The following is a 14,815-nucleotide window of genomic DNA, read 5'->3' as shown; positions in this document are numbered from 1 at the left end:
CTAACAAAATACATAGAGTTCCTTTTTCCAGTTACTAAAATCCCATAGTGCACACAAAAAAGGCAAATTTATTTTTTATCACTTCACTCCTCACTTTGCTGAGTAATACACAAAATAACTATTGAACCAAAAAGTTGTTCACTTTTCACTTTTACTTCAAATTTTTGTTAAGAGCCCATAATGTTAAGAGCTGCAGATGAGGTCAAGTAGTTCACAGATTTTCTCACCTGTATTGCCATCAAGATCTGGCTTGTCTAGTGGGTAACGCGGCATACATTCGATGAACAATTCAGCAATCCCAGCTGCTGTGTCCTTTGATGCTCTTGCAAGTTCATGCAGAGGATTTCTTCCTTTCAGATTTGCAGCCTGTAAAAAATAAAATGTGATGTGGAATTGCAGATAACAAGCAATTTGCATTTAGCTGCTAGTAATACATGGTAATATGTGAGCATTTCAATATCAAATTGCTATTTACTTAGCTCTTTGTACAAAATGTAGATGGTCCTAAATATGCCCAAGAACTTAATATGTTATTTATGAAGTGACAGTTTGTAACAATCAGTAAGACTATGGACAATGACTATGATGATGAGGATGATAATGATGATAATAATAAGAAGTACACACGGAGAAATTTGTCAAGATTTTGTTCAATCTAAAGTCGCAATCATCAATATGAACATCTCCTTGATAAGCTGCTGGATGGAAGATAAATGAGATTTAAATCATACTGTCACGTTCGTCTAAGGTGATTTAGGCCTTGACCTTATCACATCCACATCACTTTTGCTTAGTAGAGAACTGAGAGCCAATCTTAAGTTAAAACATTAACTTAGTAATTAACAGCTAATTTCAATGTGCTCAGACTAGATCTGAATGCTGTTTGACAGTTTATCTCCCTTTTGCTCAGAATCCATTTTACTTCTAGTGATACCTCCAGGGAGGTAGTTCACAACCCAACTAATCTACAAAGATAAAAATCAAGTAAATGCTAAGCTATTAAGCTAGACCTTTAAATGGCAACTACAAAAATTAAATCACTCCCCCCCCCCCCCCCCCCCCCCACACACACACCTCTCTCTTTCTCTCTCTCTCTCTCTCTCTCTCTCTCTCTCTCTCTCTCTGATGCAGTATTTCCACAACAGTAAGTTTTTAAATTTCACAATCTGCACAAACCAAGGGCGGTCACTTGATATACAAATTTTGATCCTCCCAGAGGCATATTGAACATGAATAAGCATAACAAGTTTCCTAAACAACAAATTTTCTAAACTGCTGCTAGCATTTTAATTCAGGAAGCTGATATGAAAGTAAGACTTGACAGAGAGACTGAAATTAATGCTGGAAATGGCAGGGGGAGAGAGATGATCTGAACCAAGAAGCTGCTTAATTCACATTTCAAGGGGAAAAGTACCAACACAGGCACTGGATAATAGAAGCCAAAAAACCTGGTGAGAAAGCACATAACTTTAATGTAGCAGAAATACTTCACTTTTGAAATATGCTCTTTACTTTCAAGAATGACAAATCAGTTATCCAACTGTAGCAGCTTGTGTGAACTAAAATCGGGTACAATTGTGAGTGCACAATTTTTGGACATTCAAGAAGCACATCAGCACTTGTAATTTGAGTTGAGGAATTCCAGAGCTAGACACTGTCACCAGCACAGACATGAGGCAGTCAGCGTGTGGAGGGACCGCGTGAGCAGCTGGACTGTATTTTATTTTGTAAATTCTGTTATCTAGAAAGTAGGAACATTTCTACTAATGCTTCATTGCAATGTGGTTTGAATATTATAAAGAATCAGATGATAGTATTTGTACTGTACTGTATTTACTGACAAATGGAAAACGTTGTTGCTTGCATTGTTTATGTGCACATGAACTTTAATTGTTATGAAGATATTTGTGACTGTATCATTGAGAAATTTCAGTAGCATTACTAAACTGAACTGTGCTGCTTGTGTATAACTGTGTTTACCCGCAGTTTAGAGCCAGTAGTTACAAACTTTCTAGCAGTACTGGTGGTGTTTTTTTTATTTTAAATTTTTTAAAAAGAAAACAATTACTTACTCGTACAATTGTGAACACTCAATAATTAGTTCTACCCACACATTTGTGATTAGTAGTTATCAAATGTAAAATACAACTGGTTATTTTCACCAAAGGATTTTCAGAATATAATTGAATGTAATTTGATGTTTGTGATGTGTTTTTCTGAACTCACCTGAAAATCATATTCCAGGCAGTTATTAATACACACATACACCATGTATGTGCCATGTACAGATATAGCCAACACACTCAAATATAATAGTACAAAACAATACCAATAAAATAAGAAAGGCATCTGCATAATGACAATTAGTGACGTCCAATACGGTCAGTTTCATGCATTTAGCAATGTGGCACTATTTTTTTACAAGTCACACGGAAAACTACTACTCAGATATGAACTAACAGTTAGCCTTTCAACATTAAGACCACTTTCAAACACAATACTTTACAATCCAGTAGAAATAGTAACAGCACTACTCACAGCATTAACAAAAACAACAAAAATTACTCTAATTTTCCCTTGTAACAAACGTGTCAGAAGTGTGTTTGTTTAGTACTTCGAAAATTGCACACTGGGATCCTTCACCTTCAATTTTTTTTCTCCACCATTTACAAAAACTTGGAAGATACCAAGGAAATAACCAGTACATTGTGTTAAGAGAAAACAAGATGTAATATTTATTCTCACCTCGGCATCCAGCTGTGATTCAGTAAGAAGTACACGTGCTGTGCCTAGTTGACCTTCACGGCAAGCAATATGCAATGCATTATCTCCTTCTGAATCTGAGGCATCTGCATCAGCACCATTCTGTAGCAAAGCTGACACAACAGCTGCATGACCTGCTCCAGCTGCAACATGCAAAGCTGTTCTTCGGTGTGCATCACGGTCATCTACCTGCCAGAATTAATTAAATGCACTATATGAATATACAAGTAACATACAAAGTATGAATAAACAGCTATAGTTCATATTGAATTACCACATTTGAGCAGGCCCTGAGAGGAGCAGAGCTACATCATCAATAAGCTTTCTGACTAGGGTACTACAGAAGTCAATTTTGAAATATTATGGTTTTATTTCATATCTGACTAACTGCAGTAACAGTTCAAATACACTTCACTGTTATCACAACATTCATACTGTTTATTATGTAACAGTTCTGCAGCAACACTAAAATAATTCTCTATTCTGACATATAAAAACTTTTCCAGCACTATATAGCCGTCATTTCACCGCCACACCCAGTCTTTTAATTTCCTTTCATTTCTCTCCTTCCCGCTACTTCCTCCCCCCCCCCCTCCCCACCTCCTCTCCTGCCCTCTGTCTAAACTGCAGCACTTAACTGTCCACCACCCCCACCATACTATCCCTCCCCCTTCCCGCCCCAGCCTCCTCCTTACCTCCACCCAGTTGCCACTCCCATCATGCACTGGTGCTGCTGTTAGCAGTGTGGTTTCAGTTATCTGAGACTGCAGATGTGTGTGCAAGTTGCATTTGCGTGCGTGTGTTTATGTGTGTGTGTGTGTGTGTGTGTGTGTGTGTGTGTGTGTGTGTGTGTGTGTGTGCGCGCGTGTGTGGGCGCGCGAGCGCGCATGTATGTCTATTGCTGACAAAGGCCTTAATGGCCAAAAGCTATAATTGTGTGAATCTTTTTGTTGTGCCTATCGCAACTCAGCATTTCCGCTAGATGGTGAGTAGCAACTTCCCTTCTCTAATACTGATGTAAAAACTTTGATAATATATAGTTGAATATCTAGTTGAATCTAACCTATTTCACTACTGAATATTGATAGGCCTGGCAATCACGCACACACACTGCACCTGGACAACTTTACACACATCCACTCTCACACAGACAGGAAATATACAATTCCTTCAACTGCTGGATTATTACTCTTAATGCTGTATTGTTGAGCCGTAACCAGACTGACTCACAGTAGTGTGTAAATCATGTGAGAAACTTTCAGTAAATGTCACATCATGAGAGAACCTAGTTAGCAAAGAGGATAAGAATGTAACATACAGTATTTTTACAACATGCATAAGATGTTTGTTCTTGTATATTAGTATCTAATCCCTGGGGCTAAATAACTACGCAGAAATAGACTTATCTTTGCACTGAGAAAGTGGCAGTTGTATCTGTACCTTCTTTGATAATTCTCAGGTACAAATGGCAAAAAGCAAAAGGTTGCAGAACAAAAATATTATGTAACAGATTTTATACATTCTACAATGATTCTTTATTCTCTCTTTTTATCATCTGGCTGTCTGAACAAGGCCACTGCCTGCTGAAACCCTGTTATAGCAATGCATCATGCTCATGCCATAGCATCGTAAAAAATATATTAAATAGTGGTAGATATTTGTAATTTGCAATCTCAATTTGGCAAAAATAGAAACCATATTGGCAAAAATAGAAACCATAAAATAGCAGTAACATCTGAATGCCTGTTACAAAGAGAAGTTACAAGTTAAATAAATAGCAAATTCTATTAAGTAAAACAAAATCCACAAAAGATTTTGATATCCATAAATTCAGAATTAATAACAAAAAATTCCACTAAATTAAATGGTGCTTTTGAAGCTTTCTTGCAGATTAAAACAGTATGTCAGATCTGGAGACAAATCTGAACTCTTACCTCCCACAGGAAATGTTAACTGACAGCAACAAAAGGTAAGGATCCTGGTTGAAATCTTGGTATGACAGTTTTAATTTGTTATGAAATTCTGTATCATGCACACTGATGCAGAGTGGAAGGGTCAATCTGAGTAGTGATTTTGGCTGAGAGCTCTTGGCTGGAGTAGGTGATAGGGACTGTACACGTATTAATGTATTTGTGCCAAGCAAACACCTAAGCAGTAAGACGTAGGGAAACTGTCAGGAATACTGGGGAAGATTGAGGATCCAGAAAGCGTAAAGCGGGGAAAAGGAGATACTAAATGGAAATATGGAAATCTTAGTGCGGAGTAGGAAAGTACCAGGGGGGACTATTAAGGTGTCATTAAAGTCAACCATATTATGCTCAGCAGCATGTTGTATGGGTAAGGAGCTCTATTTAGTGGAGGGGTGGTGCCTGTCAACCTATAACCAGTTCGTAAAACTTTTAGTATACTCTGAGAAGGACTGTGAGTCACTATACATGAAGTATCCTCATGTGAAAAGGCACTGTGAGAGGCATGTTTTATTGTGTAATCAATGACAGTTGTTGAAGTACAGATCCTGCTGGTAATCGGTATTCTGATGTGAACAAAGGCTCCGTAAGAGCCACTGCTGAAGTGGAGTTGAACATCAAGGAATTAGGCACTCTCAAAGAGAACAAGATAAACTGAAAGAGAGAAAAATGTTCATATTCTAGAGGGATGAGAGTAGAATCTCTTACAAATGAAAGGTTTCTGAAAATGGACTAGGTGAAAGGTGCAGTATCTATGTAGCCAGAATGATATCTTTAGATGGACCATGAAAACACTGACGTAGGAAAGTTTTATGTAAGTACCCATGCCAGTTCTATAAACTTTTTTTGAAGTTTAACGCGTCATTCATAGAATGAGGTGTTCCATGTCCTTGCTCTCCATTGCCTGATGAAATATGTTTGTGCATTAAGGTAGCTAGTAAGTAGGAAGTGTCCCACTTTTTGGAAGTTTCTAATGGTTTGTGCAGATTGTAGTTGTAGTGATCCTGTGGTATTACTGATGAAAGCAGCAGACTTGTGCTTCTACCTGCTCAGGGTAAGTTAATTGCTCCATGGGGCTGTGAGTGACGAGCAAGGAGCACAGGTGACACCCATGATGTCAAAGAAATCATTGCCAAAACAACTGATGTTCAGATTTTATTGTAAAAATTTTTCAGAGTCTCTTGTGAGATGCACTCATGAAACCATCTATCTGGAATTTAATGCCTGTGAAGTCGACCAGTCAGATGTTAGGAGTGTATGTTATTGGAAATACATGATGTTCATCATCTCTGGGTGTGTTATTCTGCTGAATACAAGAAAAATGTCTCTTTCAGTATCTTCAACGCTGTGGATTGAAGTCCATAGGGAGGAAGCTGGTTCACAGTTCAAGGGCACTGCATAGCACAACCCCTGCAGCATGGATATTGTATGGCAGCTGACAGAAAATGTGAGAGAATTGGAAAATCCAATAAAATATAAGAGCTCCAGATTGAAGGTTTCAATGACCCATTCTTATCACCCCCAGTAGGAAAATAAGCCACAAAACATTTCATTTAGCAACCTCAATGAAGGACGAGAAGATAAGGTGCAAAGAAAGAGATGAAAAGAAGGTTTTAAACAAAAATTTCACAAAAATATTCAAGAATATATGTTGTCAAATTCAAGAAGTCAACAATGGAACATGTAGCAGTGCATACATTATACAGCTGCACTCAAATTATTAATACATTAAAGATGAAGATGTCTGTGTAGAAACGAGTTGTGCACATACAGTTCAAGTTGTGACATGGAATATTTTACATCTGTTCTTAAGAGAAGATTTCTGATGACGGAAAGTGTCCACAGAGTGCCGACAACTACACTGTGATTCACCACAGCGCACAGTTACGTCATATGGTGAGATGTATTAACCAAAATTTATGACAAAATTTTATGGTTTGTTCATAGTTGACATTGGTAAGGAGTGACATAGATGAACTGTGTTAAAACTATAAAATTTGTCACAACTGCTAAGTAGTGGCAAACTCAGAATTATAAGTTTTGTAATATTCTGAGCCAGTCGCCACACATAAAAGGCATGTGAAACACAGGGAACTGATGCTACTGCTTTATTTGCTAAATTTCAAAAGGAAATGTTTAAAAAATTAGAGGGTGTTCTTAAGGTGCAGTTGGATAGTATTAATGCAGAATTAGCTGTGCTTAAAATGCAATGTGAAGCTAATAAACTAAACAATAGGGAATACTACTAAGTATAATAACAACACAGGGAAATTGGTTATGAAAAATCATCCCGGAGCCACTCTGTAGCAGTTTTGGATGTGTTGGGTGTCATATTGTCCTGCTGCAATTGCCCAAGTGCGTCAGAATGCACAATGGACATGAATGGATGAAGGTTATCAGACAGGATGCTTACGTACGTGTCAAGGTCCCATACCACTCCAACTGCACATGCCCCACACCATTACAGAGCTTCCACCAGCTTGAAGAGTCCCCTGCTGACATGCAGGGTTCATGGATTCACGAGGTTGTCTTCATACCCATACATATCCATCCGCTCGATACAATTTAAAACTAGCCCTGCAACATGTTTCCAGTCAACAACAGTCCAATGTTGGTGTTGATGGGCCCAAGCAAAGTGTAAAGCTTTGTGTCGTATAGTCATCAAGAGTACACAAGTGGGCCTTCAGCTCAGAAAGCCCATATCGATGTTTCGCTGAATGGTTCACATGCTGACACTTGTTTATCACCTAGTATTGAAATTTGCAGCAAATTACAGAAGGATTACACTTCTGTCACGATGAACAATTCTCTTCAGTCACTGGCGGTCCCATTCTTGCAGGATCTTTTTCTGGCAGCAGCAATGTTGGAGATTTGCTGTTTTACCAGATTTGTGATATTCACTCATGAAATGGTCATACGGGGAAATCCTCACTTCATTGCTACATAGGAGATGCTGTTTGCCATTGTTCATTTGCCAACTACGACACCGTGTTCAAACTCACTTAAATCTTGATAACCTGCCACTTTTGCAGCAGTAACTGATCTAACAACTGTGCCAGAGACTTGTTGTCTTATATAGGCATTGCCGTCTGCGGTGCCATCTTCTGTCTGTTTACATCTCTCTGTATTTGAATATGCATGCCTATACCAGTTTCTTTGGCACTTCATTGTATTTCTTACGTGCCTTTTCTAGAGCTTTCCCAAGAGCACTTAGTCATTTAGTCGGTGACATGACAGAATGGGGAACAGTCATTTCCAAGGATTTTAAATAATGGGAAGACTTTATGAACAATTTGAAAGAAAATATCCGTCTATAAGAAAACAGGTGGTGTTGATGTTACAATTTTTAGACACCTAAGTATTATAATAATTCTTGGGGTGGCTAAAAGAAATATACTGAATGGAATTTAATGCAATCAGAGTAAAACTATTTTGCACAAGTGTTAGTTGGGAAACTTCCACAGTACATACAGAAGGAGATTTTGCATAGAGGAGGAAGGATGTGAAGGAGCTACTGACCTTTTTCTTTCAAGAATTGCCTCCTAAACTCTGGTGTGTCATACATGAAATTATTATAAAAATGTCTATCTGGCAACAATGGAGCCAACTGCTGGCAGCAGTACACCCATGCGATGATTGTGAGTTGCAGTGATTCACAAATTTGGTAACACTATCTCTTTCCCACCCCACCATCACAAACACAGAACACTGTCTAGCCTATGATACATCATTGCCATCTACAGTGTCAGTGAACTTTAACTGAAAGTGATGTGTGTTATCAGTAATAGTATAATATTTTTGTTAGTAGCTACATTCGTAACGGAAAAAAAAAATGAAAAAAAGAGTATTCATATGATGTGGGCTACAAATTGAAAGTAATAGCATAGTCGACAATGATTATGATGATGATGATGATGATGATGAAAGTTCAGATGATAATTCTCAGTGATTTCAAAGGACAGTTCAGTTTTATAAACTAAGAATTTGTTTAATGTGGCTTGGCAATCTAACTATAAAAATGGTAAAAATGTTATTTTTAAAAAAAATTGCTTAAAAATTAAGGTGTTTCGTACAGCCCATATAATACTGTATACAAACAGAAGTACAGGATGAAAGGGGAGTAATTATTGTCATATATCCCAAAATAACTGTACCAGAGAAACAGGATCAAACTACACAACAAGTGAATATACAATTTTTCACAAAACATCCTGTGAAACTTTTAGACACTAGTATGAACCAGATTACAACTCACTCTGATCAAAATGAGATATGAACTAACGAAAACAATTTAAACGCAGGAAAATGGGGGATCGTCCTAGAGAGAGGGCCAAAATCAAGGATGTGATATTTCAGCAGTAGGCCCAAAGAAACAGAAATAGGCTTTGTTTAGTCAAATGTTATCACTGAGGGATCAGTTGGTAGAAGGAAAACAATTTTCAACACAAGAATAAGCAAACCTTTTGTATTAGGCACAAAGGAAGGTAAACCAGTAGATATTTATATAATAGAGGGAAACATTCCACGTGGGAAAAATATATCTAAAAACAAAGATGATGTAACTTACCAAATGAAAGTGTTGATATGTTGATAGACACACAAACACGAACACACACACAAAATTGAAGGTTTTGCAACCAACGGTTGCTTCATCAGGAAAGAGGGAAGGAGAGGGAAAGACAAAAGGATGTGGCTTTTAAGGGAGAGGGTAAGGAGTCATTCCAATCCCGGGAGCGGAAAGACGTACCTTAGGGGGAAAAAACTTGCCCTTCAATATATCCTCTCTTCCCGTTACCCACCAGGCCTCAACCTCCGCTAATTTCAAGTTGCCGCCGCTCATACCTCACCTGTCATTCAACAACATCTTTGCCTCTGTACTTCCGCCTTGACCGACATCTCTGCCCAAATTCTTTGCCTTTACATATGTCTGCTTGTGCCTGCATATGTGCGGATGGATGTGTGTGTGTACGCCAGTATGTACCTGTCCTTTTTTCCTCCTAAGGTAAGCCTTTCCGCTCCCGGGATTGGAATGACTCCTTACCCTCTCCCTTAAAACCCACATCCTTTCGTCTTTCCCTCTCCTTCCCTCTTTCCTGATGAACAAACCGTTGGTTGCGAAAGCTTGAATTGTGTGTGTGTGTGTGTGTGTGTGTGTGTGTGTGTGTGTGTGTGTGTGTGTGTGTGTTTGTGTGTTTATTTGTTTGTCTATCAACATACCAATGCTTTTGTTTGGTAAGTTACATCATCTTTGTTTTTAGATATATTTTCCCCAGTAGATATTTATATAGATTTGGGAAGTGAAATCTCATTACTATCGCAAGAACAGTCAGTATATGTTAAGAACCCATGTTACTATCCCATGATGCCAGTTGGTGGGTGGGTGGGGGGGTGTGCCATTGCACATCACTGGAATAACTGGCACTAAAGAGAGAATTTTCAGAGAAGAAACTCAAACAACATTAAGTACAAATAATTTTAATGTTCACGCAAAAATGTAAACTTACAGGTATTATTAGGCATCAATTTGTTAATAAAATATACAGGACAGTTAGATTTTGATAGCAAAATCTTTTATATGCAACATGGACAATGTCTCTATGTGAACCATCCAACACAATATGAAAGGGTATATACGAGTGTGTATTTAGTAACACACACTCATAGAAATTATGAAGTAAGTGAAAGAGAATGTATAGCTGGAGAAGATTTATTATGTCATAAGGCTTACAAGTCTAATCTCTTAACCGAAGACCAGAAGAAAGACTTAGATAATATTTTACAGAAGTACTGAGATGTATTTTCTGACAAATCAGGACTAACAGAAGGCTGTGTGTGTCATTTCAAACTTAAAGACAGTGAATCCTTCTTTTGTAAATAATATCCAATGTCTTTAGTTTTACGAGCAGCAGTCGAAGACAAAATAAATAAAACGGCAGAAAACAGGGATATAGAAAGAAATCTTAATGTCCAAAATAATCCACTGCTAGTGGTAAGGAAAGCTACAGGAGGACCACGTTTGGTGTTCAATGCTCGCATGTTGAATAAACACACATAAATGGAAGGAGACCGACATGTACATATAGTCAATATGCCAGCCAAATTGAAATGAGGGAAGCATTTCAGTTCAATGGACTTGACATAATTTTATTGACAGATAACACGAACATACAAAGCATTTTTATATGATGGCAAATTGTATCAGTTTCTAGATTTACAGATCAGTTTGAACATCTCATTTTCAGAATGAAATTTTCACTCTCATTTTCAGTTTTCATTAAGGTTCTTGATGAAGACTTGTTGTTGTGGTCTTCAGTCCTGAGGCTGCTTTGATGCAGCTCTCCGTGCTACTCTATCCTGTGCAAGCTTCTTCATCTCCCATTACTTACTGCAACCTACATCCTTCTGAATCTGCTTAGTGTATTCACCTCTTGGTCTCCCTCTAAGATTTTTACTCTCCACACCGGCCTCCCCCCCCCCCCCCCCCCCCTCCCCCCAATGCTAAATTTGTGATCCCTTGATGCCCCAGAACATGTCCTAATAACCAGTCCCTTCTTTTTGTCAAGTTGTGCCACAAACTCCCCTTCTCCCCAATTCCATTCAATACCACCTCATTAGTTATGTGACCCACCCATCTAATCTTCAGCAGTCTTCTGTAGCACCACATTTCAAAAGCTTCTATTCTCTTCTTGTCCAAACTATTTATCGTCCATCTTTCACCTCCATACATGGCTACACTCCATACAAATACTTTCAGAAACGACTTCCTGACACTTAAATCTATACTCAATGTTAACAAATTTCTCTTCTTCAGAAACCCTTTCCTTGCCATTGCCAGTCTACATTTTATATCTTCTCTACTTCGACCATCATCAGTTATTTTGCTCCCCAAATAGCAAAACTCCTTTACTACTTTAAGTGACTCATTTCCTAATCTAATTCCCACAGCATCACTCGACTTAATTTGACTACATTCCATTATCCTCGTTTTGCTTTTGTTGATGTTCATCTTATATCCTCCTTTCAAGACACTGTCCATTCCGTTCAACTGCTCTTCCAAGTCCTTTGCTGTCTCTGACAGAATTATAATGTCATCGGCGAACCTCAAAGTTTTTATTTCTTCTCCATGGATTTTAATACCTACTCCGAATTTTTCTTTTGTTTCCTTCACTGCTTGCTCAATATAGACATTGAATAACATCGGGGATAGGCTACAACCCTGACTCACTCCCTTTCCAACCACTGCTTCCCTTTCATGCCCCTCGACTCTTGTAACTGCCATCTGGTTTCTGTACAAATTGTAAATACCTTTTCACTCCCTGTATTTTACCCCTGCCACCTTCAGAATTTGAAAGAGAGTATTCCAGTCAACATTGCCAAAAGCTTTCTCTAAGTCTACAAATGCTAGAAACGTAGGTTTGCCTTTCCTTAATCTTTCTTCTAAGATAAGTCGTAAGGTCAGTATTGCCTCACGTGTTCCAATACTTCTATGGAATCCAAACTGATCTTCCCCGAGGTCGGCTTCTACCCGTTCTTCCATTCGTCTGTAAAGAATTCATGTTAGTATTTGCAGCCGTGACTTATTAAACTGATAGTTCGGTAATTTTCACATCTGTCAACACCTGCTTTCTTTGGTATTGGAATTATTATATTCTTCTTGAAGTCTGAGGGTGTTTCTCCTGTCTCATACATCTTGCTCACCAGATGGTAAGTTTTGTCAGGACTGGCACTCCCAAGGCTGTCAGTAGTTCTAATGGAATGTTGTCTACTCCCAGGGCCTTGTTTCGACTCAGGTCTTTCAGTGCTCTGTCAAACTCTTCACGCAGTATCATATCTCCCATTTCATCTTCATCTACATCCTCTCCCATTTCCATAATATTGTCCTCAAGTACATCACCCCCGTATAGACCCTCTATATACTCCTTCCACCTTTCTGCTTTGCTTTCCTTTCCTTTCCTTTCCTTTCCTTTCCTTTCCTTTCCTTTCCTTTCCTTTCTTTGCTTAGAACTGGGTTTCCATCTGATCTCTTGATATTCATGCAAGTGGTTCTCTCTTCTCCAAAGGTCTCTTTAATTTTTCTGTAGGCAGTATCTATCTTACCCCTAGTGAGATAAGCCTCTACATCCCAACATTTGTCCTCTAGCCATTCCTGCTTAGCCATTTTGCACTTCCTGTCAATCTCATTTTTATTTATTTATTTATTTATTGTTCCGTGGGACCAAATTAAGGAGAAGTCTCCATGGTCATGGAACGAGTCAATACATGAAATTATAACACGATATTAGAAACAGATAAAATGAAGTATAAAAAAACATATTCAGGTGACAAGTCGTAAGTTTAAATGAAGAAAATCAACAATGTAACACTGGAATTTGCTTAATTTTTTAGCTCTTCCAGGAGCTCCTCAACAGAATAGAAGGAGTGAGCCATGAGGAAACTCTTCAGTTTAGACTTAAAAGAGTTTGGGCTACTGCTAAGATTTTTGAGTTCTTGTGGTAGCTTATTGAAAATGGATGCAGCAGAATACTGCACTCCTTTCTGCACAAGAGTCAAGGAAGTGCATTCTACATGCAGATTTGATTTCTGCCTAGTATTAACTGAGTGAAAGCTGCTAACTCTTGGGAATAGGCTAATATTGCTAACAACAAATGACATTAAAGAAAATATATACTGTGAGGGCAATGTCAAAATTCCTAGATTTTTGAATAGGGGTCAACAAGAGGTTCTCGAACTTACACCACATATAGCTCGAACAGCCCGTTTTTGAGCCAAAAATACCCTTTTTTGAATCAGAAGAATTACCCCAAAAAATAATACCATATGACATAAGCGTATGAAAATATGCGAAGTAGACTACTTTTCGTGTTGAAGTGTCACTTATTTCAGATACTGTTCTAATGGTAAATAAAGCAGCATTTAGCTTCTGAACAAGATCCTGGACATGGGCTTTCCACAACAGCTTACTATCTATCTGAACGCCTAGGAACTTGAACTGTTCTGTCTCGCTTATAATATGCCTATTCTGTCTGATCAAAATATCGGTTCTTGTTGAATTGTGAGTTAGAAACTGTAAAAACTGAGTCTTACTGTGATTTAGCATCAAATTATTTTCCACAAGCCACGAACTTATTTCATGAACTACATTATTTGTTACTGTTTCAATATTACACACAAGATCCTTCACTATCAATCTGGTGTCATCAGCAAACACAAATATTATTGAATCACCTGTAATACTAGAAGGCATATCATTTATATAAATAAGAAACAGCAGTGGCCCCAGCACTGACCCTTGGGGAACGCCCCACTTAACAGTGCCCCATTGGGACTGAACATCACTACCACTCTCAATATTGCGGAGAATTACCCTCTGCTTTCTGTTCTTAAAGTAAGAGGCGAATCAATTGTAAGCTACTCCCCTTACTCCATAATGGTCCAACTTCTGCAGTAATATTTTGTGGTCAACGCCGTCAAAAGCCTTAGTTAAATCAAAGAAAACACCTAGCGTTCGCAACCTATTATTTAATCCGTCCAAAACCTCACAGAGAAAAGAGAATATAGCATTTTCAGTTGTTAAACCATTTCTAAAACCAAACTGAACATTTGACAGCAAATTATGTGAATTTAAATGCTCCAGTAACCTTGTATATACAACCTTCTCAATAACTTTAGCAAACACCGATGGCATAGAAATAGGTCTAAAATTGTCAACATTATCAATGTCTCCCTTTTTATAAAGTGGCTTCACAACCGAGTACTTCAATCGGTCAGGAAACCAACCATTCCTAAAGGAAAAGTTACAGATATGGCTGAGAACTGGGCTAACATACATAGAACAATACTTCAGTATTCTGCTGGATACCCCGTCATATCTATGAGTGTTCTTGGTCTTTAGTGATTTAATTATTAACTCAATCTCCCTCTTGTCAGTATCATGGAGGAGCATTTCAGGTAACAGTCTCGGAACACTTTTTTCTAAGAGCACTATATGATTCCCTGTTAGGACTAGGTTTCTATTTAGTTCACATGCTATATTCAGAAAGTGATTATTAAATACTGTACATATATGCGACTTATCAGTAACACGG

At 38.1% G+C, this 14,815-nt stretch overlaps 1 protein-coding gene across 3 annotated transcripts in view; it reads right to left on the bottom strand.

Moving 5' to 3' along the window:
* The window catches only part of LOC126419351 (rabankyrin-5), a 599,595-nt gene that overhangs the window by 211,962 nt on the left and 372,818 nt on the right, over positions 1 to 14,815 (bottom strand). Inside the window, exons 19-20 of one of the 3 annotated variants that reach the window (XM_050086536.1) lie at positions 2,746 to 2,952; positions 228 to 366 (exon numbers count right to left, since the gene is read on the bottom strand). The exons of the other annotated variants lie outside the window; for them this stretch is intronic. Of the exons in view, the coding sequence (XP_049942493.1) occupies positions 228 to 366; positions 2,746 to 2,952 (346 nt within the window). The remainder of the gene's footprint in view (positions 1 to 227; positions 367 to 2,745; positions 2,953 to 14,815) is intronic. 3 annotated transcript variants of the gene reach the window in all.

This window comes from Schistocerca serialis, chromosome 9 (genome assembly GCF_023864345.2).
Source record: "Schistocerca serialis cubense isolate TAMUIC-IGC-003099 chromosome 9, iqSchSeri2.2, whole genome shotgun sequence".
In the NCBI taxonomy this organism is placed as follows: domain Eukaryota; kingdom Metazoa; phylum Arthropoda; class Insecta; order Orthoptera; family Acrididae; genus Schistocerca; species Schistocerca serialis.
Note: the sequence above shows the minus strand (reverse complement) of the source record. Positions and strands in the feature narration are given on the sequence as shown.